This window comes from Carassius gibelio, chromosome B17 (assembly GCF_023724105.1).
Source record: "Carassius gibelio isolate Cgi1373 ecotype wild population from Czech Republic chromosome B17, carGib1.2-hapl.c, whole genome shotgun sequence".
NCBI lineage: Eukaryota > Metazoa > Chordata > Actinopteri > Cypriniformes > Cyprinidae > Carassius > Carassius gibelio.
In genome coordinates this window covers 27,511,997-27,533,701 of record NC_068412.1, presented here as the reverse complement: position 1 = coordinate 27,533,701, position 21,705 = coordinate 27,511,997, and the positions used below count along the sequence as shown (strand labels likewise).

At 33.4% G+C, this 21,705-nt stretch overlaps 2 protein-coding genes and 1 long non-coding RNA gene across 3 annotated transcripts in view; 2 read left to right on the top strand and 1 right to left on the bottom strand.

Moving 5' to 3' along the window:
• LOC127976343 (zona pellucida sperm-binding protein 4-like) overlaps positions 1 to 21,705 on the top strand; it is a 191,339-nt gene that overhangs the window by 137,896 nt on the left and 31,738 nt on the right. The window lies entirely within an intron of this gene.
• On the top strand, positions 835 to 7,234 carry LOC127976344 (thioredoxin-related transmembrane protein 1). The gene is made up of 8 exons (XM_052580708.1): positions 835 to 1,067; positions 1,495 to 1,610; positions 2,593 to 2,638; positions 2,785 to 2,913; positions 3,042 to 3,087; positions 4,024 to 4,125; positions 4,568 to 4,631; positions 5,447 to 7,234. Exons 1-8 carry the CDS (start codon positions 850 to 852, stop codon positions 5,668 to 5,670), a joined length of 945 nt encoding a protein of 314 aa, XP_052436668.1. The 5' UTR covers positions 835 to 849; the 3' UTR covers positions 5,671 to 7,234.
• Positions 1,752 to 9,082, bottom strand: LOC127976345 (uncharacterized). Its single transcript, XR_008157768.1, has 3 exons — positions 8,889 to 9,082; positions 4,039 to 4,122; positions 1,752 to 2,911 (listed from the first exon to the last, which is right to left on the bottom strand). It is a non-coding gene; the product is annotated as an uncharacterized LOC127976345 (long non-coding RNA).

Here is a 21,705-nt window from a genome sequence, read left to right as displayed (position 1 = left end):
CAGCAATATATTTTATAAAATAAATACATACAATTGTAAAAATATGTAATATCATTGTATCCATTGAAAATATGTTTTAAAATATTTTATTAGTGTATGGTTTGTGTGTGTGTGTGTGTGTATGTATATATATATATATATATATATATATATATATATATATATATATATATATATATATATATATTTGCAACACTTAAATATAGATAAAAAAATATTAAAAGCTATATTAGTAATATAAAAATACTTAAATATAGATTAAAAAATATTAAAAGCTATATTAGTAATATAAAAATATTGTATTTGTATATTTATAATAAAATTAAATAATACAAAATGTAATATATATATAGTGTGGGGGGCCGTCAAACTATTAATCGCGATTAATCGCATCCAAAAAAAGTTTTTGTGTACATAATATATGTGCTTATATTTACATGTAGTTATATGTATTTATTTATATGCATATAAATTATAGCATGTATAAATATTTAACAAACGTACATTTTTCTTAAATATATAAATGCATATGTGTATTTATATAGGCTATACATAAATATACACAGTACACGCACATATGTTATGTAAACAACTTATTTTGGCTGCGATTAATCGTTTGACAGCACTAATTTATTAGGCTTATAGCTATTACAAAATACAATTTCTAATGTATTACTTATATAGCTATTATTTTTTTATATATATTGACAAAAAATGTTGAACATGATATTTGAGCTATAATATGAATTATGAAACACTGAAGATTACGGTAGTAGTTCACAGTGCAGAGGTGCTGCTTCCTGCACATCTGTCGAGTTCTGCTGCTGTACTTCCTGCTTGTGTTGAATCATGTGTCCCTGCAGCAGCAGCAGCAGTAATATGGCGGGACAGAGAGTCAGTCTGAGACGTGTTGACATGCTGAAACATGACAGAAGCTCCAGCTGGATGTGTGCTGTGTTCCTGACGCTCGCGGCTCGACTGATCGCTCGGACGGACGCTAGTGATGTGCTGACGGTGACCGACGCCAACTGGACGCTCATCCTGCAGGGCGAGTGGATGATCAAATTGTGAGTGCAGTATGTGTGGTGTGATCTGATCTCACCTGATCACGAGCTGCAGGATTCGTGTGTCGATAGCGCTGCGAATCGATGACGCTTTGATCTGCCGCGCGCTGCAACACTTTATACTGATACGATGTATCAAAATAATAACAATAACTGTCTGCCTGGCGGTGACGCGTATGTTGTGTTATAACCGGAAGTGTTCATAAATATATTTTTTTTGGCGCATTAATACTTATAAATGCAAGCAAATCGTCTCAAATCGTCATGTTATGCATTAAGCATCTATATGCACCAATATTGTGGATGTAAATCGTGGCCTACAGTATAGGCTACATGTTCACTTCAGGGTCACACCCACCTTTAGGTTCACTATGCACCGGGTTTAGTGCATGCATGTAATAGAATCGATCTGTTTCATGTGTTTTATCAGTTATGCTCCGTGGTGTCCGGCGTGCCAGCATTTACAAACAGACTGGGAGAGTCTTGGAAGACAAGGTGCAAGTCTGGGAATATCAGTGGGCAGAGTCGACGTCACACAACAACCAGGTTTGACCATCGCTTCTCACGGTTTATGATACAGTTTTGAAATTAAAATGCAAATCATTTCAAGTCTATAAGGATCTATCTATCTATCTATCTTGTGTGTGTGTGTGTAGTATATAGGAAATACAAATAGTGTAACAAGAATACATTTTAATATAATTTTTTATTTGAATGATTTTCACACACACACACAGACTGTACGTATTATTGTTTTTCATTTATACTGTATCTTGTATTTTAAATAACAATATACTAATACATATTTTTTTTAAAGCAAGTGAATGAAATGCAATGCAATATCATCCTCACATTATGCAACAACCGAGTTTAAACTAAAGACTTCAGCAGTGACGCTAATATTATAAAACAGGATGTGGCACATTCAAAGCAAATAATTCTGTTCGTATGATACTCTCATCAACATGAGCGCCTTGTTTGCGTCCGGTCTGATCAACAGCAGTGTGTCTGGCATTTATATCAAACACTGCTGGATTGTTTGCACGCAGAGCTCTTTAAGTTTAGTCATGTGGCTGGAATGAACTCCTGTGGGGCTTTAAAAGGAATTAGACTTTCAACACATCACTCATTTCAATTCCTCCTGCAGTTATTATCAGCTATATTTGATGTGTGCCATCGAGTGACATCACAAGCAGATGAAAGCCTTTAATATTAATACTGTACCATTATATCAGACTCATTTAGACGACTCCCTTCCAATGCTAATTGCATTTTAAATGCATTTAAGCGGCTAATGATGCGGGTGGAAGTGGAGTGTGTGGCTTTCGTGTGTTTCTGTGGAAATCTCAGTTGGCGGGGAGAAAACGCCTCTTACTGTCAGAAATCTGTCATGCTTTACTCTTATTACAGCGCTGCTATAGAGCGCTCACCGCCTTCCCATGCCGAAGGGATTTCTTTGGCCGGTATAGGGTTTGCTTGCTCTCCTATCTGCATCAATATATCCATCCTCTCTTCTTTTGTTCTGCAGGTCTGAGTGGGAGGTTTCTGGTTACAACACTGCCGACTATATTTCAGTAAGTCCTCAGATGGCTGAATTTATATTCCCTCAGGCATTATGGCAAAACTGGCTTTCAGAACGCTCTTTTAGATTCCATTTTTAGATTAAAATTAGCATGTACCAATTTAAAGTATACTATTGAACAACCCATCTCATCCACAGTGCTAAAGATGGAAATTTCCGCAAATATGTTTCATCACGGACTATTGAGGATATCCAGGCGTATGTTGAGCAGAAGAAGTGGGCGATGGTTGAGCCGGTGCCAGGATGGAAGTCTCCATCCTCTCTCCTGTAAATACAACCTTTACTGTCTGGGAAAAAAAGGCTGATGTGTTTGCTTACTGTATAAAATTAAGTTGTCCGAATTTAATGCATTTTGTATACAACTCCTTGTTTAAAACCATTTTATTCTTTTACAGAATGTCAGGAATGGCTAATCTGTTTCGTCTGTCCGTGTATATCAGAGTAAGAAATATTTTCCAGTTTGATCTGTGGTATTGTCTTCAAAAAAGCCAAAAATGACAATTTGCTCTAAATTAGATGTATAAAAGAAACAGATTTGGAGGAATGTAGCATTGCATCACTTGCTCACCAGTGGATGCTCTGCAGTGAATGGGTGCCGTCAGAATGAGAGTCCAAACAGCTGATAAAAAAGAATAATAAAAAAAACCTTCACAACAAGTAATCCACAGCACTCCAGTCCAAAAATAATGTCTTGACATCAATAAGACATTTAAAATTAAAGTCCATGATCTATAGTGACACTTCCTCCAATCAAAAAAGTGTTGTGGGGTGAATCAGGAGAGAAATCCGCACAGATCAAGCAGCGTTTACAACACTTATTTTAGCAACGGTTTAAAGATCAAAACATCCTAATTATGGATTTGTTTAATCTTTTCTCTTCTCTAAATGTTAACCGTTGAACTGGAGTGGTGTGGATTACTGTGATGTTTTTATCAGCTGTTTAGACTCCCATTCTGACGGCACCCATTCACTGCAGAGCATCCATTAGTGAGGAAGTGATGCAATGCTACATTTCTCCAAATCTGATGAAGAAACAAATTAATTGCATCTCAGATGGCCTGGAGGGGGCACATTTTCAGCAAATTGTCATTTTCGGGTGAACTATTCCTTTAATTTCTATGTCTGAAGCTATATGTTTGACTATGTTTGAATTTGGTAACACTTAATAGTAGGATTCTATTTGTTAACATCAGCTTACAATGCATTTATTATCTCATTTTCTAATGTAAAATGTTATTGATGCTCTTAAGTCCTTTCTGGTCACTTTATGCTTTCACCTACCAAATGGAGTTTTATTTAATGAAGAAACCTGTTAAGTTTGGATTTGATATTGTCGTTTTGTATTAAATATAATCCTATTTTGTCCATCCAACACAGCAAATCCACACGTACCTGACAAATACGCTCGGTATCCCTTCCTGGGGCTCTTACGTGATTTTTGCAATCATTACGCTCTTCATGGGACTGATGCTCGGCCTGGTGAGTGTAAAAACATAATTTTCACAGTTTAGATGGGTTAATGTATTATTCATGCTCCAAGCCTAAAGTGAAATGCTTTACTCTTTGCATGAAAGTATCTCATGCATAAATATTCCTGCGGACGGAGCATCCGTGCCACAGATCTAAAAAGACCATTTACCAAAGGGAGCCAACAAAGTGCACTTGACTTCATCTATGAAGCAGATCGCACATACTGTACTGATACATGATGACTTGCAGCAGAAGGAATTATATAATACATTTTGAAAAAGAAGTTCCTTCATTATACAACAGCAAGTTGTGTAACACTGATCGATTCTGCGGCTCTTTTGAGGATCCGGTGGGTGGTTCTCGCATGTAGTAGATTAAACTTTCAAAAGTGAACTTCAGCTGCCGGGTTTGGGATAATTACTCAGTCTAATGGTCAATATATCTCAATTAGATGCTGGTTTTGATCGCTGACTGCATTTGGCCGTCCAGACCCAAGCACAGAGCAGACAAAACAGGTGAGATTAGAAACAAACTTATTATTTACTCTGCATTAATTATCTGAATTATGTTTTATTTTACTTCAAATATTTTAATGTAGAATATTGTTGTTTGAAACTTTTATCACTGCTTATTGCGCCTTATTTTTGGTATTATTTAACTTCTTGTTTAACTTATTTGACATTAGTTTTACTAAATTGCCTTAACTAACAATTGGGCTATATGCATTTGGTACAGTTTTTATTAATGATAATATTTATCAATAAAATACAACTATACATTGTTAGTCCATATTAGTTCAGCTGCATTAAATATTAACAGCTTTTAATAAATTATTATTAAATAATTATTATCAAAAATTATTAAATAAATTATTATTTAATAAATTATTTATTAAATTATTATAGTGAATATTTAATGCCCAGTTTCAGTGTTATTTTTGTATAGTAGTTTTTATTTATATTTTTTGCATTAGTTTTTAAATGTTATATTTTACATTTTCATTTTAACTTTTGTTAAAGGTTTAGTTTTTTTTTTTGTTTTTGTCTATGTAGTTTAGATATTTTACTACATTAAGTTAAACTAAATAAAGAAAATTTTTTATTTGGCAACTTTAGCTGAAATAAGTTTACTTGAAAAAATATATATATAAAGTTTCATTTTCAGTTTTTTTTTATGTTGATGTTTATTTATTTTTTTTAAATAACAGTTTACTTATAGTTCAATTAATAATTCGAAAATTCAACTTTACTCGGCCAATAAAAAAAGGTGTTATTGGACCTTCTGTAATATAATGAATACTGAAATCATTTCGATCTTTGTTTCTGTGCAGTCGTGATAGTAAAAGAGGAAGTGTCTGAGGAAGAGGTGGAGGACATCCTCATGGAGGAGAAACATACGTCTGATCTGGACAACGAGAGCGAGCGAGTGTCTGGAGACGAGTCGACTGAAGAGGAAGGAGCGATGAGTGATGATCAGCCTCCGTCAGAGGGGGCAGCAGAGAGTTCAGTGAGGAAAAGGAAACCACAGGCGCAGCACACTACTGAGGGAACATAATCTCACTGCATAAACCACTGTAGTCGCCCCAAAAACAAGACGAAACGGCCATATCTGTAGGATATGCAATGCAACGCCAGCTATCAGCTGATTTGTGCATCAAGAATGCAGATCATCGTTTGTTCATTCAATGCTTTCCTGCATTTGACCTGCTTCTCGCTGCGGTTCAATTCAGTTTAGTTTTCAAGAGTATTTGCTTCAATGTATTGCTGAAAGTTTGATGCCAAACACTGATAGACCTTCTTCAGTTTTTTTTCAGTTCACAGTAAAAAAAATACATACCCCACCTTTAACATAAAATTTTCCATAAGTGTCAAGCATATAAATGCACATAATTTAAGTTATAAATTATAAATGTTATGAAAAAAAGTTTACAATGTATTAGGATGAATCTCTCAAAAAAGGGGGAAAAAACTGGCATATTTCACCTAAAGAAAAAATACAGCCTGTTAATAAATAATTGACATTAGTTCATGCTGATTAAGCACATACAGTATCACATGATCTCTTAAAAATCAGTGTGACGAAGGATAATGTGACACTGAAGACTGGAGTCATGATTGCTGAAATTTCAGCTTCGCATCAAATAAATAAATTACATTATAAAAGGTATTAAAATATAAGTCAGTTATCTTAAATGATAATAATATTTCACAATATTGCTATTTTTACTGTATTTTGTATTCTAAAGTGAAAAAGGTGCAAGATACTAATATGCAAAATACAATTAAAGCGCAGTAATAAATCTATACATTCCTTTTTTTTCTATTGATAACTACTAAGGGTGGACACAAACATAAACAGTCACAACCCTCAGTAAACCCAAACCCCAGAGGAGGAGGATAAAAATGAAGTACATTTTCTATTTTTACTGTATTTTCAAATTAAATAAATGCAGCCTTGGGACTTCTTTCGAAAACATTGAAATATTTTAATTATTCCAAACTTTAATCTATTAATGTATTTTATGCATCATGGTAGTATTTGTTGTACTGCCTCGATGATTTTAATATTTTATTTTTATTAAACAAAATGTGTAATAGGTATGAAGACAAATGAAAACTGTTAATGCATTACAGAAATGAGAATTTGGGATAAATGTACTTGTCATAAAAAATGCAAAACTTTATTTTGGAGTGAAATACGAATGACGTTCTTAACAGGTTGAATGAGATTCATGCATTACACAGTTGTTTTACCATGATTCCTTTATTGTTCTAGATTTGCTGTGTGCCACAACTCAAGACTGTTTTCAGAAGGACATGTTTTTAAAGTATGATAAATATGAAGAGTATTTTTGCACTATTGCATTCATCCACACATGATGTATTTAGTGTCCAATAGCACAAACTGTCCATACTTGTATTTCCATTAACACAGTGTATTATCAGAGGAAGCTTTGTGTACCAGGTCTCAGGAAAAGTATTTCTCAGTGGTATGAATATGTTGTTTTGTACAGTGTAGATTTGTTGTGTAATCCCTGCAATTGCAAATTGAATTTATAATTTGCACACTAAAACTTTGTCGGTCTTTGGTATTAAAATCGGTGCAACCTATTGCAACACTCAATTGCATTTCATTTTTATACTACGGACAGATTGTTTGAATCTGTGTTGCAAATACATCTTGGTAAATCTTTTGTAAGCTGTAAACCAGCACAGAAACACCAGCGCATCTGTTCTGTATGCTGAAAATACAATTTAACTGCGTGACAGATGTTGTGTAAGCTGTTCATAACTGCAGAGTTTGTGTTCATTAAATAGTTTGACTTGTTATAAAGTGTTTCATATTTTAGTTTATGTTAGCATTAAAAATGGCTTGGTTTCTGCATCCAAGCAAACATTGCTATTACCATTGTAAGCCCATTTCTGCCACTGCATAAGTTTCACAATTCTGACTTTATAACAGAGATTTTTTCTCTCAATTGTGACTTTATAACACGAGTTACAGTCTAATTTTTTTCTTGCAATTGTAAGTTTATATCACATAATTCTGAGAAAAAATGTCAGAATTGCAACTTCATGTCTCACGTTTATGACATTTTAACTCACAATTCCAAGTTTGTATCACGCAATTATGAGGGGAAAAAAATGCAAGAATTGTGATATAAAAAGTCACAATTACCTTTTTTATTCTTTATTCAGTGGTGGAAACGGGCTTCCATATTTACCTCAAGAAACCACAGGCAAAAAAATATTTTTTTTCAACCACTGGTCAGTTTAGCGATTTTGGACTGTTTGGCTTTCCATAATGTGTTGTTTCAGATTAGTGGAAAGAAAACCAAAAATGTACTTTTAGTGTTGCTTTTACTGCACTTTTATCTGTCTGCATTTTCAATTATAATACATATTTTTATAGGTTCTGTTCTCCCCTTCTCCCCTTCTTACTTAGTTTTATTCCTGTATCTTTTCTGAACATTTATAGACCTGTAAGTTCAAATATGATTGTTTGATTTGTTGTTGTTTTTTTATTGATCACACTTTATCTATTTGCATCTGTAGATTTTAATGACACTTATTTTTATAGGATGTTTTTTCAAAATGAGTTTTCATCCTCACTTCTGCAGCACTTACAGTGTTATTCCTATTTATATTTTTTATATTTATACATTTTTATTCTGAAATCCCTTCTGTAAAACTTTTAACTCTAGTATATCAACTGAAACAAGAAATTGGAGCATGTTTATCTCATGTTTATATTTATTTTCTGGAGAATATATAAAAATTAGTGCATCTTTTAACATTTCAATTGTAATACCTGTAACATATATATATATATATATATATATATATATATATATATATATATATATATATATAGTATTTTTTTTTTTCTTTTCTTTATCCAATCAACTAAGTATGGGGATTTCAATTAGTTAAAGTGTTTACTCTATTAAAGCAGACATCTATAGAGGAAGAAACTGGAATAACCATTAAAATATGAATACTACATTTTCAAAAGATACAAGACTGTTTGAATAGAAGAAGAAAAAAAAAATTAAAGTTTGCATAAAATTACATAATATGGGTAAATCCAATTCCGTTGAACCTCATAACTACACCATTCATCTTTCTTTTGTCAAAAACCATATTATTTCATTGATGAACATTCAAAAGTAGCCATGTACAGCTTTTAGTAATTAGAAATAGTTTCAAGCAACATATAAATCTGAAGTATTTCATTATTGTAGGACTATTAAAAATGTCAAATGGGCTTACATTGTTTCCCGTCTGCTGTTGTTGAGGTCATCCTACTGAAGGTTTGAGACTTTGTTCATGTTTATCAGTTCATAACAAGATGACAGATTTCACTTCACATGCAGTATGCCTCACTGAGCCGCTGAAAAGGAATGCAAACATAAAACTGAAACTAACTTGCAGGAAAGCTTGATATGCACTTCTGAATCCTGAAGCTCCCAGCATGCATCTCTCTAATCAAACACACCTGATTCAACTCATCAGGATTATTAGAGACTCCAAGACCTGAAATAGGTCAGACAAGTGAAAGAATTCATAAAACAAAACAACTGTTACTTGAAATTAAATTAAATACAAGAAAACTTTTATTTCAGCAAGTTGCCAAAGCTACATTTCTCAGTTGATTTGGTTTAACTTGATGTCCTAAAATAACTAAAACTAAAACCGCCAGTGGTGGAAGTACACAAATCATTATTTATAAAAATCACCTCAAGTTAGCACCAGCAAGCTTGTTAGCTAGACAGTTAGCATCAGCTAACAATATTTACTTATTTTCAGTACGGTTATGAATAACGTCCTTAATAACAATGGATGAAGATGATCAAGTCTAGAGTGTGTCCACCTTTGTGTGTGGGTCCATGCTGAATCGACAGGTAAAAAAAAAAAAAGCCTCAAGTCCAAATATCCATTTATCACCAATTAAGTGTTTGACAAACACTTCCTGCTTCGATGTCCAGATCTGAATTTAAAAAAATCTCAAACATGCTCCGAAGTGGCGATCTGAATCAACCGAGTCGCAAACAGGCTCCGAAGTGCCGATCTGAATCAACCGAGTCGCAAACAGGCTCCGAAGAGCCGATCTGAATCAACAGAGTCGCGAACAGGCTTCGAAGTGCCGATCTGACTCAACCGAGTCGCGAACATGCTCCGAAGTGCCGATCTGAATCAACCGAGTCGCGAACAGGCTCCGAAGTGCCGATCTACCGAGTCGCGAACATGCTCGAAGTGCCGATCTGAATCAACCGAGTCGCGAACAGGCTCCGAAGTCCCGATCTGAATCAACCGAGTCGCGAACAGGCTCCGAAGTGCCGATCTGAATCAACCGAGTCGCGAACATGCTCCGAAGAGCCGATCTGAATCAACCGAGTCGCGAACAGGCTCCGAAGTCCCGATATGAATCAATCGAGTCGCGAACAGGCTCCGAAGTGCCGATCTGAAAACTTCGACCAAAGAATGTAAAAAATAACTCCATTTCTCTAATAACTCTATACTCTAATAACTCTACAAATCTATGAAAGACTCAGATCACGTATCTAAAAATAAATCGCTATAGTAAAAGAGAAATAATAAGAGGAGTGAAGTTTCCTACCTTTCTGCTGTGTTTCCTCATGCGCATCTGACGCTCCGCGGCGCGTCTCCTCCCCTCACGCGCGCATTTACAGCGCTAAATTAATCATCTTTGCTAATTATTATACATTTACTTCATTGTCAGCTTCAGGTACTTCATTTATTATTGTTCAATTAACTGTTTGAAAAAAAAGTTGTATTTCAGTAATAATTCTAAATTATCAAAATAAAATATATAAAATAATGGTTTCTATTTTAATATCCTTTAAAATATAATCTATTTGCTGTATTTTCAGCATCATTCCTCCAGTCTTCAGTGTCACATGATCTTTAGAAATTATGAAAATATTATAATTTATTATTTATTAAAACTATTAATAGTTGTGCTACCAAATATTATTTTGGAATCTGTGATACTTTTTTCAGGATTCTTTGATGAATAAAAAGTTAAAATTAAATAAATAAACTTGAGTAAAAGTACAGATACATATAATAAAATATTACTCCAGTAAAAGTACTCCTTTTTCAATTTCACTCAAGTGAAAGTACAAAAGTACTCAATTTGTTATGCACTTTAATAGATGTTTGCAATTTTATATAGGCTAATTTAATTTTATATTAGCACTTTTTTTTTTTATAATCCTACTGCTCAAAATACCTGGGATTTTTTCCAAAATAACCACTATATGGAGACAAGATATATTTTTGTTGCTGATATGGACTTGTGTTTTAAAGTGTTTCATATAAAAATTTGAATAAAATTTGGTTGAATAAAAATATTTGGACATTATTTATAAAAATTACCTCAAGTTAGCACCAGCAAGCTTGTTAGCTAGACATTTAGCATCAGCTACAATATGTACTTATTTTCAGTACGGTTATGAATAAACATTCATGTCTGTCTAACGTTACTCGTCTAGTTTATCCAAACAATATACATATGTATAACGTTACTGTTGATACACAATATAAAAACAGACGTCATGGTAGCATGTTAATATTACGGTGGCGGGGAATTTGGACATGCATGAGTTATTTTATTAAATCTGTGTTAGTTTAAGGTTATTTTATTTTATTTTTTAACCTAAAACACAGAGACGCTGATTGATGTGTCTGCATCGTTTGCACTGGAGCATTTCAGTGGGCTTAAACAGATCACTCTTTACAGCGGATTTAGTTCCCAAACAACTGACAATTTTGACCTAAATATGATTTTCAGTTACAATAATTAATCCTAAATTTCGACATTAATAACTTACTTTTAGCAACAACAGACGCACGCGCGCTCACAAGATCTGCCGGTTCTTACTTCTGGAGACTCGCACTAAACGGTTCATTTGAATCAGTGAGTGGTCGACTCCAGAACAGCTGCAATCGGATCATTCTAATTCGTAAACGAATCGTTTGGTGCGATTTGCGATCCGATTAAAGTTTATTTTGAAAAGACTCAGTTCGTTCATGATGAATCAGACACCGCTTCTGCGTGTCGGAGCACGTGATATATTATAGGGAATAACGATATGTTTTATGAAATGAAGGTAAAAGTACGATCTTATGCTTTGGAATGTAGTGAAGTAAAAGTAAAAGTTTCTCAAAATAAAACTACTCCAGTAAAGTACAGATACTTGAAAAATGTACTTAAGTACAGTAACAAAGTAAAGCTACTCAGTTACTGTCCACCACTGAAAACCTCAATATAAAAACCTATATAGGGGTCAAAGACGTTAAGATGTCCGCATCAAAAGAAATGTACAAAGTTGATTTTGTGTCCATAGAAACCACATTAAGTAAAATGTCTAGTTTTAAGGTTTCAAATAAGTTTTTGGAGAATAAAATTTCAAAATTTGGTTGAAATAATGTTACATTGTCATTCAGTGTAACACAATATTTATGCAAAAATTCAAACAACATGCTTATTCTGATGTGTACATATTAAAATATCTAAATGAATAATAGAGCATACTAAATTTTATTGTGGTTTAAATTAGTAAAAAAAAAAAAATACTGACAAATGGGCAAAACCTAGGATAGTGGCAAATGTTTAAATGTTAAATTACAACTCATTAGTATTTGGAGTGAAAGTAATTAGTCTTTTAATATGTCATAAATAGATTTTTGTTGTAAATATGCCTGAAAAGATTGTTACACTGAATGACATTTTACTGCGTGTCTTCTGTAAATCAGGGCAAAATGTATGATATTTATTTTTTGCCCAGAAAAACAAAACCAAAATTGCAATTAAATTAAACAGAAAACTTTTTTGGGGGGGGGGGGGGGGGGGGGGGTTAATGCTTAAACACTTTTCCGTCTTTGATCCAAAGCCATTAAAAAAGCTAATAAAAGTGACAAAACAGTAAGATTTTTTAATTACAAATATTCAAAAAAATTATAAGAAATAAAAAAATATGTAAATAAAACATAGACATCATTTCATTTTTTATGAATTTTGCAATACTGAAAAAAAAAAACATCATCAGACATATTCCTCCTTCAATAGTGTTTAAAAGCAAATCATGAAGCTGGTTGATGAAAGCGCAGAATTAGCAGAGCTGGAATATAGGAGCTGTTTCATTTGTGTCACGTGTTAAAATTACTATCACTCTCAGTTTTTATGAGTTGATTTTCATAGAAATTGGTTAAATGGGAGAAGAGTCATTTGAATTAAATGTTTCAAAGGAATGAGCTTGTGATAGTTTGATGTGTTGATGAGTGAACTCTGGAAAGCTGTTACATAAAGCTGCAGAGGAGGCTGAGAGGAGATGCACATCTCAACATCCTCCACACGCTGAAGATTGTGCTGGAGGAGAAATACTGCTGCGATCTACTCACGATCAACAGAGAATCTCACCAGACCTGTCTCTAATACAGTCCACCCCAAGAAATTGAGTTTCGTTGACTGAATGAAGCCTAATTTTGTGACCTTTAAGACACGCTTACATTATCTGATGATAGTTAAGCCCCCCCCACCCCCACCCCCCCCAAAAAAAAAAAAAAAAAAAAAAAAAAATATATATAATTTTTTATTTTTTGATTATTATTTATTAAATGTTTAATTATTTAGGACCATGAATAAATTATATTACATTATTTGAGACAATTAAGAAGACAAAAATGTAAAAGCAACAAAACTTAAAAATGAATTTGTATTATTTAAGTTAATAGAACTAAAATTAACAGAATAAAATGTATAAAATATGTGACAATTATTATTATTATTATTATTATTATTATTATCTATAATTATTTATATATATATATATATATATATATATATATATATATATATATATATATATATATATATATATATATCCTGTAAAACATTGAATCCTAACCATAATTAATTAAATTAATAGAATAAAAATACATTTATAGAAAAAAAGTTAAATACTTATTAACAATAATAATTATGATTAACAATTCTAATAAATTATAACTATGTTTTAATATAAATCAATATTTGCATTGTGGAAGTAGTCATTTAAAACAAAAAGTTGATTACAAAGTCAGAAAATATGAGAAAAAAAGTCTAAACTGATATTCTAAGGCATTAATATGAGATAATAGAGATAAGAAAATGACATAAAATGTCAAAATCATGAAATAATATAATAAGTTTAGTGAAAAAAATGACAAGTCTAACTCGCTAATGCTAAGTCATAACTAAAAAAGCTAAAAAATGACAACATAAAGAAAAAATTCTGACAAAAAGTTGATATTGACACACTAAGCCTTAAATATGAGATAAAAAGTTGATAATTCATAATTATGATTATTGAAACTACTACAAAAGTTGAAACTACAGTATGATATAAAAAGGCAAAATAATGACATTGTAAGTCATACTGTAATTATGAGATAAAGTTGAAATTATGAAATAATAAATCATGAGATAAAAGTTAAACAGATAAGTCAGAATTACTGTATCACATAAAAAGTCATAATTAATTAAAACTTGTCATTATGTTGACTTTGTGTCACAAATTCGACTTTTTAATCACATGATTTCTATTTTTGTATCTCATAATTTGGATTTTTTCCAAACCATTAATTTTTTTTTTTTGCTAGAAAAAAATCTATAGTTTTACTGTTATTACACACACACACACACACACACACACACACACACACACACACTTTTAATTGAACACATACTACAATGGGGCATGTTGTCACACAATAATGAGGGAATGTACTCACAATGAAAATCTTTTGTTTAATCAAATTTATTTAGAGATTTGTGAAGAACACCTTTTAAATATAACATATAATAGTCTATAAACCCTATTCAGAATCATCAAGCTTCTGTATATACAAAAATTCAGTAAGAAAAATGAAACAATGTTAAAAATAAAACAGCAAACAGGTAATAACTCTGGCAAATTGTTTTTAAGTCATGAAGTAAACAGCACGAGTCAGTCTGTAATAGTTTGAGTCAATCTATTACAACGTTGACAAGAATTACACTGAATTCTTCTGAATGTTTTGGCCTAATTTTAGACAGTCTCTCTGGGTTGTGTGGGGTCAGTTATAATCATGTGTGTTTATCTTGGGTGGGCAGAAGAACCCTAAAGACCTAAACACGGCCTTACAGCAGTGTCAGCAGATCAAGAATGCCACTCTATTACTCATACATATATATATATATATATATTAGTCATATATACATATTTATAAAATGTGCAAACAAGACCAGGTTACAGACACGCGTTGTGAAAGTTAAGTGAGCTGCGGTCAGACGACTCAGTGAGTCACGAAATCAACGCAAATATTAACACAAAATCAAGTGACCATCAGAGTGAAGTCATACACTACAGGAAAACAAACACATTAAATATAAATATGGTTTCCACAGAGTCAATAGCTAGTTGCAATTGCAATTCTTAATTGTTTTATTCAATATATTTTGCTGAAAATTCCTCCACAAATGCAATGTTGATTTATTATTATAATTATTTGTATAGAATCCAAACGTTGCAAATTTATGAGCCATGACCATCAAAATATACATTATTATTTTTTTTATTTTCTTAAAGAAATATAACAATTAACTTTAGACTGTATTTAATGTATCAATAGGTTTTCATAACAGGTTTCATAATAGGTTTCATTATTTTTTTTACTATAATAAATGTATACATAAACCCACCCATTCTTAATAATAAGAAAATTATAATAAAATAATAATTGTGACAACTAGCCCCGGTTGCATATAACGTTGTTGTTCTTGAATAGGAGTTGTGATTCTGGAGCTACAAACTGTATGCAATTATTATAACTGACCACATGGTGGCACCATTAGTCTTTCCTTCATTACTACAGTCTCTCCTGCTCCCAATCACACTCACATTACCCTTAAAAATAAGTCATGGCTACCATAGTATGAGCTAATACTATAGTTGCAGTGTGGTTGCAGTGTATAAGAAATAAATTATTACATAAATAATTATAAGATTAAAAGTTACAGTTATGACATACTAAGTCATAATCAGAAAATAAAAAGGTAAAATGATTACATAAGTAATAAATAAAAGCTGAAATGATGTCATAGTCAATTATGAGATAAAAAGGTAGAATTATGCACTAACATGAAATAAAAAACGAGGAATCAAAAAGTCATAAATATGACAAAAAGACAAAGTCAAGATTATGAGATAAAATATTGACATATACAATTATGACATATACAGAAGAAAAATAGAAGAGAAATAAAAAATAGATAATGCTTGGAATTATTACATAAAAAGTCCAAGTTAAGACAAAAAGTCATGAGATAAGAGGTCGGAAGTCGTAATTATGAAATAAAAGAGATAAAAATGAGATAAAAGTTAAACATACGGATTCAGAATTATGAGATAATAATAATAAAAAGTTGAAATAATAACATACCAAGTTAATTGAGATATAAAGTAGAGATAATATCATTCATAATTATGAGATAAAAAATCCAAATGAAGACAAAATGCATAATTATGAGATAAATACTTTAAATAATCACAAAAAATTATAATGAGATAAATGTCTAAATTATTAGATTGAAAAATCTTAATTATGACGTTGTGATTTTTTAATCTCACATTTTCAAATGATGTCATATATCGCTTAATTTTTTTCTTTTGTAGCTGAAATGGACTTCCATGACGTTGTACAACTGTCAGTAGTAGTGAATATCGGATGACCAGTTTTATTCTGGAACTTACATATAGTGTTGAGGCAGAAATCTGTTAGCATGGCACTTTGTGAGGGATCTATGATCTCAAAACAGATCCCATTAACTTTAGATAGCGTAGTTAACGGATGGTTCACACCCAAGACCATTGAGTGCCCTTATGACAATCACCCTGCTGTTGTGATGTCTCTGGTGTCTTCCCATCCGCAGGAATCCTGTCCTGTGACACGGGGATGATGCCGAGCTCATGGACCACCTCCACCACAGAAGAAGCACTGGAGGCACACACACATAAAGAGAGAGCGCTGACTCAGTCTCTGGTCAGGAGGGCCGAGGAGGACGGGTATAAGGGTATCTTTGTCACAGTGGACACACCTTATCTTGGCAGGCGACGTGATGACGTGCACAACCCATTTAAGCTGCCCTCTCATTTGAGGTCAACGCTGAGACAACCACACGTGATGTGTGTGTGTGTGTGTGTGTGCATGCTTTACAGACATCGCTGGCTGCGTTTGTTAAATCACATCCACACTGTGAATTCTTCATCTGATCTGAGATCAGAATATACACAGAGTGATCTGATTATATGCTGATTTCAGTACAAACGTGTCATTATATTGTCACAGTGTCTTCTATGACTTTTGCACCAAAGATTCATAATTATATGGTCAGATCTATAATTATATTTTCCAATTTTACACCCGGTATCATTTAGCAATTGCTTAGCAATACCTTATTCATTCAGAACACCTTAGCAAATGCATACCAACTACTATAACAACATAAAACAATGCAATATCTACAATAAAGCACCAACTTCATTAACATATTTCTAGTCAAACAGATGCTGCTTTGTAAACATTACAGTTTGGATTTAATACGTGATAAAGAAACCTCACAAGAACTATACAGAAAAAATGATCTGTATAGTTTATCCTTTTACGATTCCCGTGAGGTTTCTTAATAAACAGGGCCTCGGTTTTCTGTCAGTCGTTGAAAAGCGAAGCGCTCACTGAAGAGCTTTATGCATTTATGGAAACAAATCTCTCTGGGACAGTAGATCACGCCGCTCGTGGGGATTCGTACTCGCCGCTTCAGCTCCGTCAACACTCGCTACATTATGCTTTTTATGTGGGGAAACATTCAGATATCAGCAGTTCTACAGATATGCCAACAGTGGCCCGCTATAAAAATGCCCTCATGAAAGTAAAGCCGTCCTGCTCCGGATCCCACGAGGTGAATTACGGCAATTAGAAATCCAAAAGAGCATCACAGTCCCATCGTATATTTCAGCACTGCCTCCGTTTCCATCAGCGGTGACACAACATGAACTTCATCTCAACCCTCCCGGAGACTTTCTCTCGGCCGCACAAATCAAAGAGCAGCAGGGGCAACAAGGTGCCTTTGAGCTTGAGCTCTGCAGTTTGGATAAAACCCCGACCAAAAACAACACTCGCAGGACTAATTCCATTTTGCACTCTTGATTTCCTTTTTTTTTTCCAGAATGGCTAATTTCGAGACCCCTGATTTAGCCTTCTCCTCAAAAGAGGGTTTACGGGGAGGACAGCGGCCTGGTGGTGTATGTAACTCAGGCCATAGATGCCACGGTGAAGAGAATGACCTCGCTGCGTGTGGTGGTCAAAGGGGTTTTGATAAAGGGGAAGTCGTGGCCTAGTGGTTAGACAGTATGACTCCTAACCCTAGGGTTGTGGGTTCGAGTCTTGGGCATAAATGGCTGCCCACTGCTCTGGGTGTGTGTTCACAGTGTGTGTGTGTGCACTTTGGATGGGTTAAATGCAGAGCACGGATTCTGAGTATGGGCCACCATACTTGGCTGTATCTCATGTCACTTTCTTCCACTTTAGACAGGTGAGCCATCCGGCAGTGTTTGGGGATTTGAGGAGCTGTCATGTCATGTGTGCTTGTGTCCAAAACTGTGACTTCACAGGATTCAGACAGGCTTCAAATGCACCGTAACATCAGAGATACCCAAACAAAGATTTAGTGGCAATGCAATGCAAAAAAAAAAAATATATATATATTATTATATTATGTTTTTTTTTATTAAAATGTTTAAATTAAATAAAATTTATTTTTAACATATAAAAATGTTGCACTCATATCATCTGTGACAATCAAACAAGATTTAGTGTCTGTGTTTAAAAAAATTTAAATAATTAATAATAAAATAAAATAAAATAAAATAAAATAAAATTGTTTGTTTGCATTTCCAAGGTTACCCAAGGTCACTTTATAAAGTTAGATAAAGGTGGAAAAATAGACAAATTTATGATAAAGTATGTACAATAAAGTAAACATGATCATATGAATTAAATAAAATAGAAAATTAAATTAAATTAAATGAAATTAAAGTGAAAATACGACAAATATAAAATAAAAAACAATATGAAATTTAAAAAAATAAATATGAAAAACTACATAAATAAAATAAAAATAAAAATAAAAAAATAAATAAGTTTTTTAAAATGTGCAATACATTTACAGCTATAAACAATTCGATCAGACATCATTTTGATTCTTTCCAAAAAAACAGCACGCATAGGACTGTGGGATATCTTAGGCACTGAGAGACAAACCTGTTCTGCTTGCAAAAAGTGGCCGAATAAATGCAAGTTATGAAAACATTACATATTTAAAAAGAGAAAACTTTCACTAGTAAAACACTAGCTGACCTCAAAGCCAACAATGAAATAAAGCCATGAAAGTCCACTTTCATAATGTCTTTTCTCTCTCAAACCGCCTTTGTTGCCTACAACCTTAAAAATAAAGGTCTTACGGAGATTGGTAACATTCTTGATGTTGCATTATAGGTTTGTTTTAGGTTTGTGTAAAGTTCTGACTCTTTGGTTCTAAATGGAACCTTTATGTTTAAGATTGTGGAATGCTCCCCCTCACTGATACAGAACGGTCCATTTGCATAATCTAATCAAAACAAAGCGGCCGGCCGACCCCGTCTGTCAGCGAGGGGCCGCTAATTAAAGATAACGTGTCATTTTTCTCCAGGGAGGAAAAAGCAGTCAGTCTGTGAGCACTGAGGTTATCTCAGAAACGTCTAGAAGCTTTACTGCTGTTATTGTGTCTTCAGATAAACTTTTATCTTCTCTTTGGCTCTGGTAATAGCACATTCTGTAAATAAAGAGCCACAACTCTCTCTCTCTCTCTCACACACACACACACACACACACACACACACACACACACAATCTTTTCATTTCAGCGCAGACCCAAGGATTTAAATGTGTTCCCTGACAAACTCAGAAATGTATGTTGAGGGGGAGTAAATGGGGAAGGCCATTAGTTATTTTAGCTCATGTGTGGAACATAATTCTTCTTGAAAAGTGCATCCTTTCCTGTTGGCCTCGGCTGAAAGGAAAAACGCCATTTAATCATTTTCGGGAGTTTTCCGAACAGATCAGACTTGGAGAAATTAAATTACACTTTGTCAAGCTAATTTTTCACCTTTTCTGAAGTTGCTTTCCTGTTCAAAAATCGACATCATGATGCTATTTTTGAGCAATAGTTTCCTAAAGGAGTAGGTGCAATAGCAACAGAAATGCTTGGAATAAAAGTTTTAAAGGAATAGTTCACCCAAGAAATTTTAATCAGTTTACAGTTTATTTACCCTCAGTTCATCCAAGATGTATATGAGTTAGTTTCTTGATCAGATTTGGAGAAATGTAGCATTGCATCAGTGTCTCGTCAATGCATGCTCTTCAGTGAATGGGTGCCGTCAGAACGAGAGTCCAAACAGCTGATAAAACATCACAATAATCCACAGCACTCCAGTTCAGTTAGTATCTTGAGAAGCCAAAAGCTGTGTGTGTGTGTAAGAAAATAAAATAAAATATTGATATTTACGATACAATACGATATTTTACAATATATTGTTAAATATCGTTGCCATAATCCATAATAGCGCTTCTTCCAGTGGGAAAAGATGACTCTGTAGAGAAATCTGTGGATCATGCATCGTTTACAAGCCAAAACAGCTCTAAACAAATATATAGCTGGATTTTGATGTGGGAGACAACAAGAGATTGACTTTTTCACTGAAGAAAGCGTTATTTTGATTTATGGACTCTCAAAAGCAATAGTTTGAAGTCAAAAAAGTCTTAATTAAGGAACTGTTTCTTACAAACATGCAGCTTTTGTCTTCTCCAGATGTTAACTGATGAACTGGAGTTCTGTGGATTATTGTGATGTTTTTATCAGTTGTTTGGACTCTCGTTCTGACAGCACCCATTAACTGCAGAGCAACCATTGCTGAGAAAGTAATGCAATGCAACCAAATCTGATGAAGAAACAAACTCATCCTAATCTTGGATGGCCTGAGGGTGAGCACATTTTCAGCAAATTGTCATCTTTGCATGAACTCTTCATTTAAATCCAGATAAAGACAGCTTTGCATACCATAATTGCAATGTTACATAGTTTCCTCCGTGCAAAAGATTTTGGCTCCAAATTGTAGAATTAGAAAAAACGCAAGACTGCTTCAGAAGAACCGCAGTAAGTAATGTTCGGCTCATGGTGAATCTCGCCGTTTTAGCCGAAGATGCCAAAGACGCTCTGAAGTACGGGGTGGATGGAATACTTGTGTCAAACCACGGAGCAAGACAACTTGATGGAGCTCCAGCCACCGTAAGTGTCTGTTGAAGAAATGAGGCATTATTGTTCTCCACAGACCTCCAACCCACAAGTCCTCTTTGCAAACTATCCTCTGCGGCCTGTGAATTGCATCTTTGATAGTGTGAAATACGGTCCCTGGTTTACCGAAGGGGACGCCAAACAAAGGTTTGATGCAACCTCAAGTTTTATGAGTGCACAGTGATCTCCAAAACGGAGCGTGAAGAGCGTTCTGAATATAGATACGGAGGTGTCTTCCAACACTTGCGTTTTATGTTATGATCTATAATTAGTGCTGATGATGATTTATTGAAACTCTATCCTTCTAGAGCTTTCTGTGATAACCAGTTTTGGTGATACAATATACTGTAAATCAAGAAACGTATGAAAGTTTTGATACTGAAAAAACATAGGTTTGGAATCATTAATATTTTTAATGTTTTTGAAAGAAGACTTTTCTGCTCACCAAGTCTGCATTATTTGATCAAAAATAGTTGCATAAATTCAGAATACACTAATTGGCGCTTAGGTAGTTTGGTTTGAGCATGGGTGAATAAAATAAAATAAAATAAAATAAAATAAAATAAAATAAAATAAAATAAAATTAAATTAAATTAAATTAAATTAAATTGTTAGTTATTTGAATTGATTTAAAATAAAACAAAAGTATTTATTTTA

Bases quoted from the DNA above. Each gene is read 5' to 3' on its own strand.
- LOC127976344 (XM_052580708.1), top strand. From the start codon at position 850: ATGTGTCCCTGCAGCAGCAGCAGCAGTAATATGGCGGGACAGAGAGTC. The intron at 3,088-4,023 runs GTAAGAAATATT...CATCCAACACAG, and splicing joins GTCTGTCCGTGTATATCAGA to CAAATCCACACGTACCTGAC. The intron at 4,126-4,567 runs GTGAGTGTAAAA...TATCTCAATTAG, and splicing joins TGGGACTGATGCTCGGCCTG to ATGCTGGTTTTGATCGCTGA.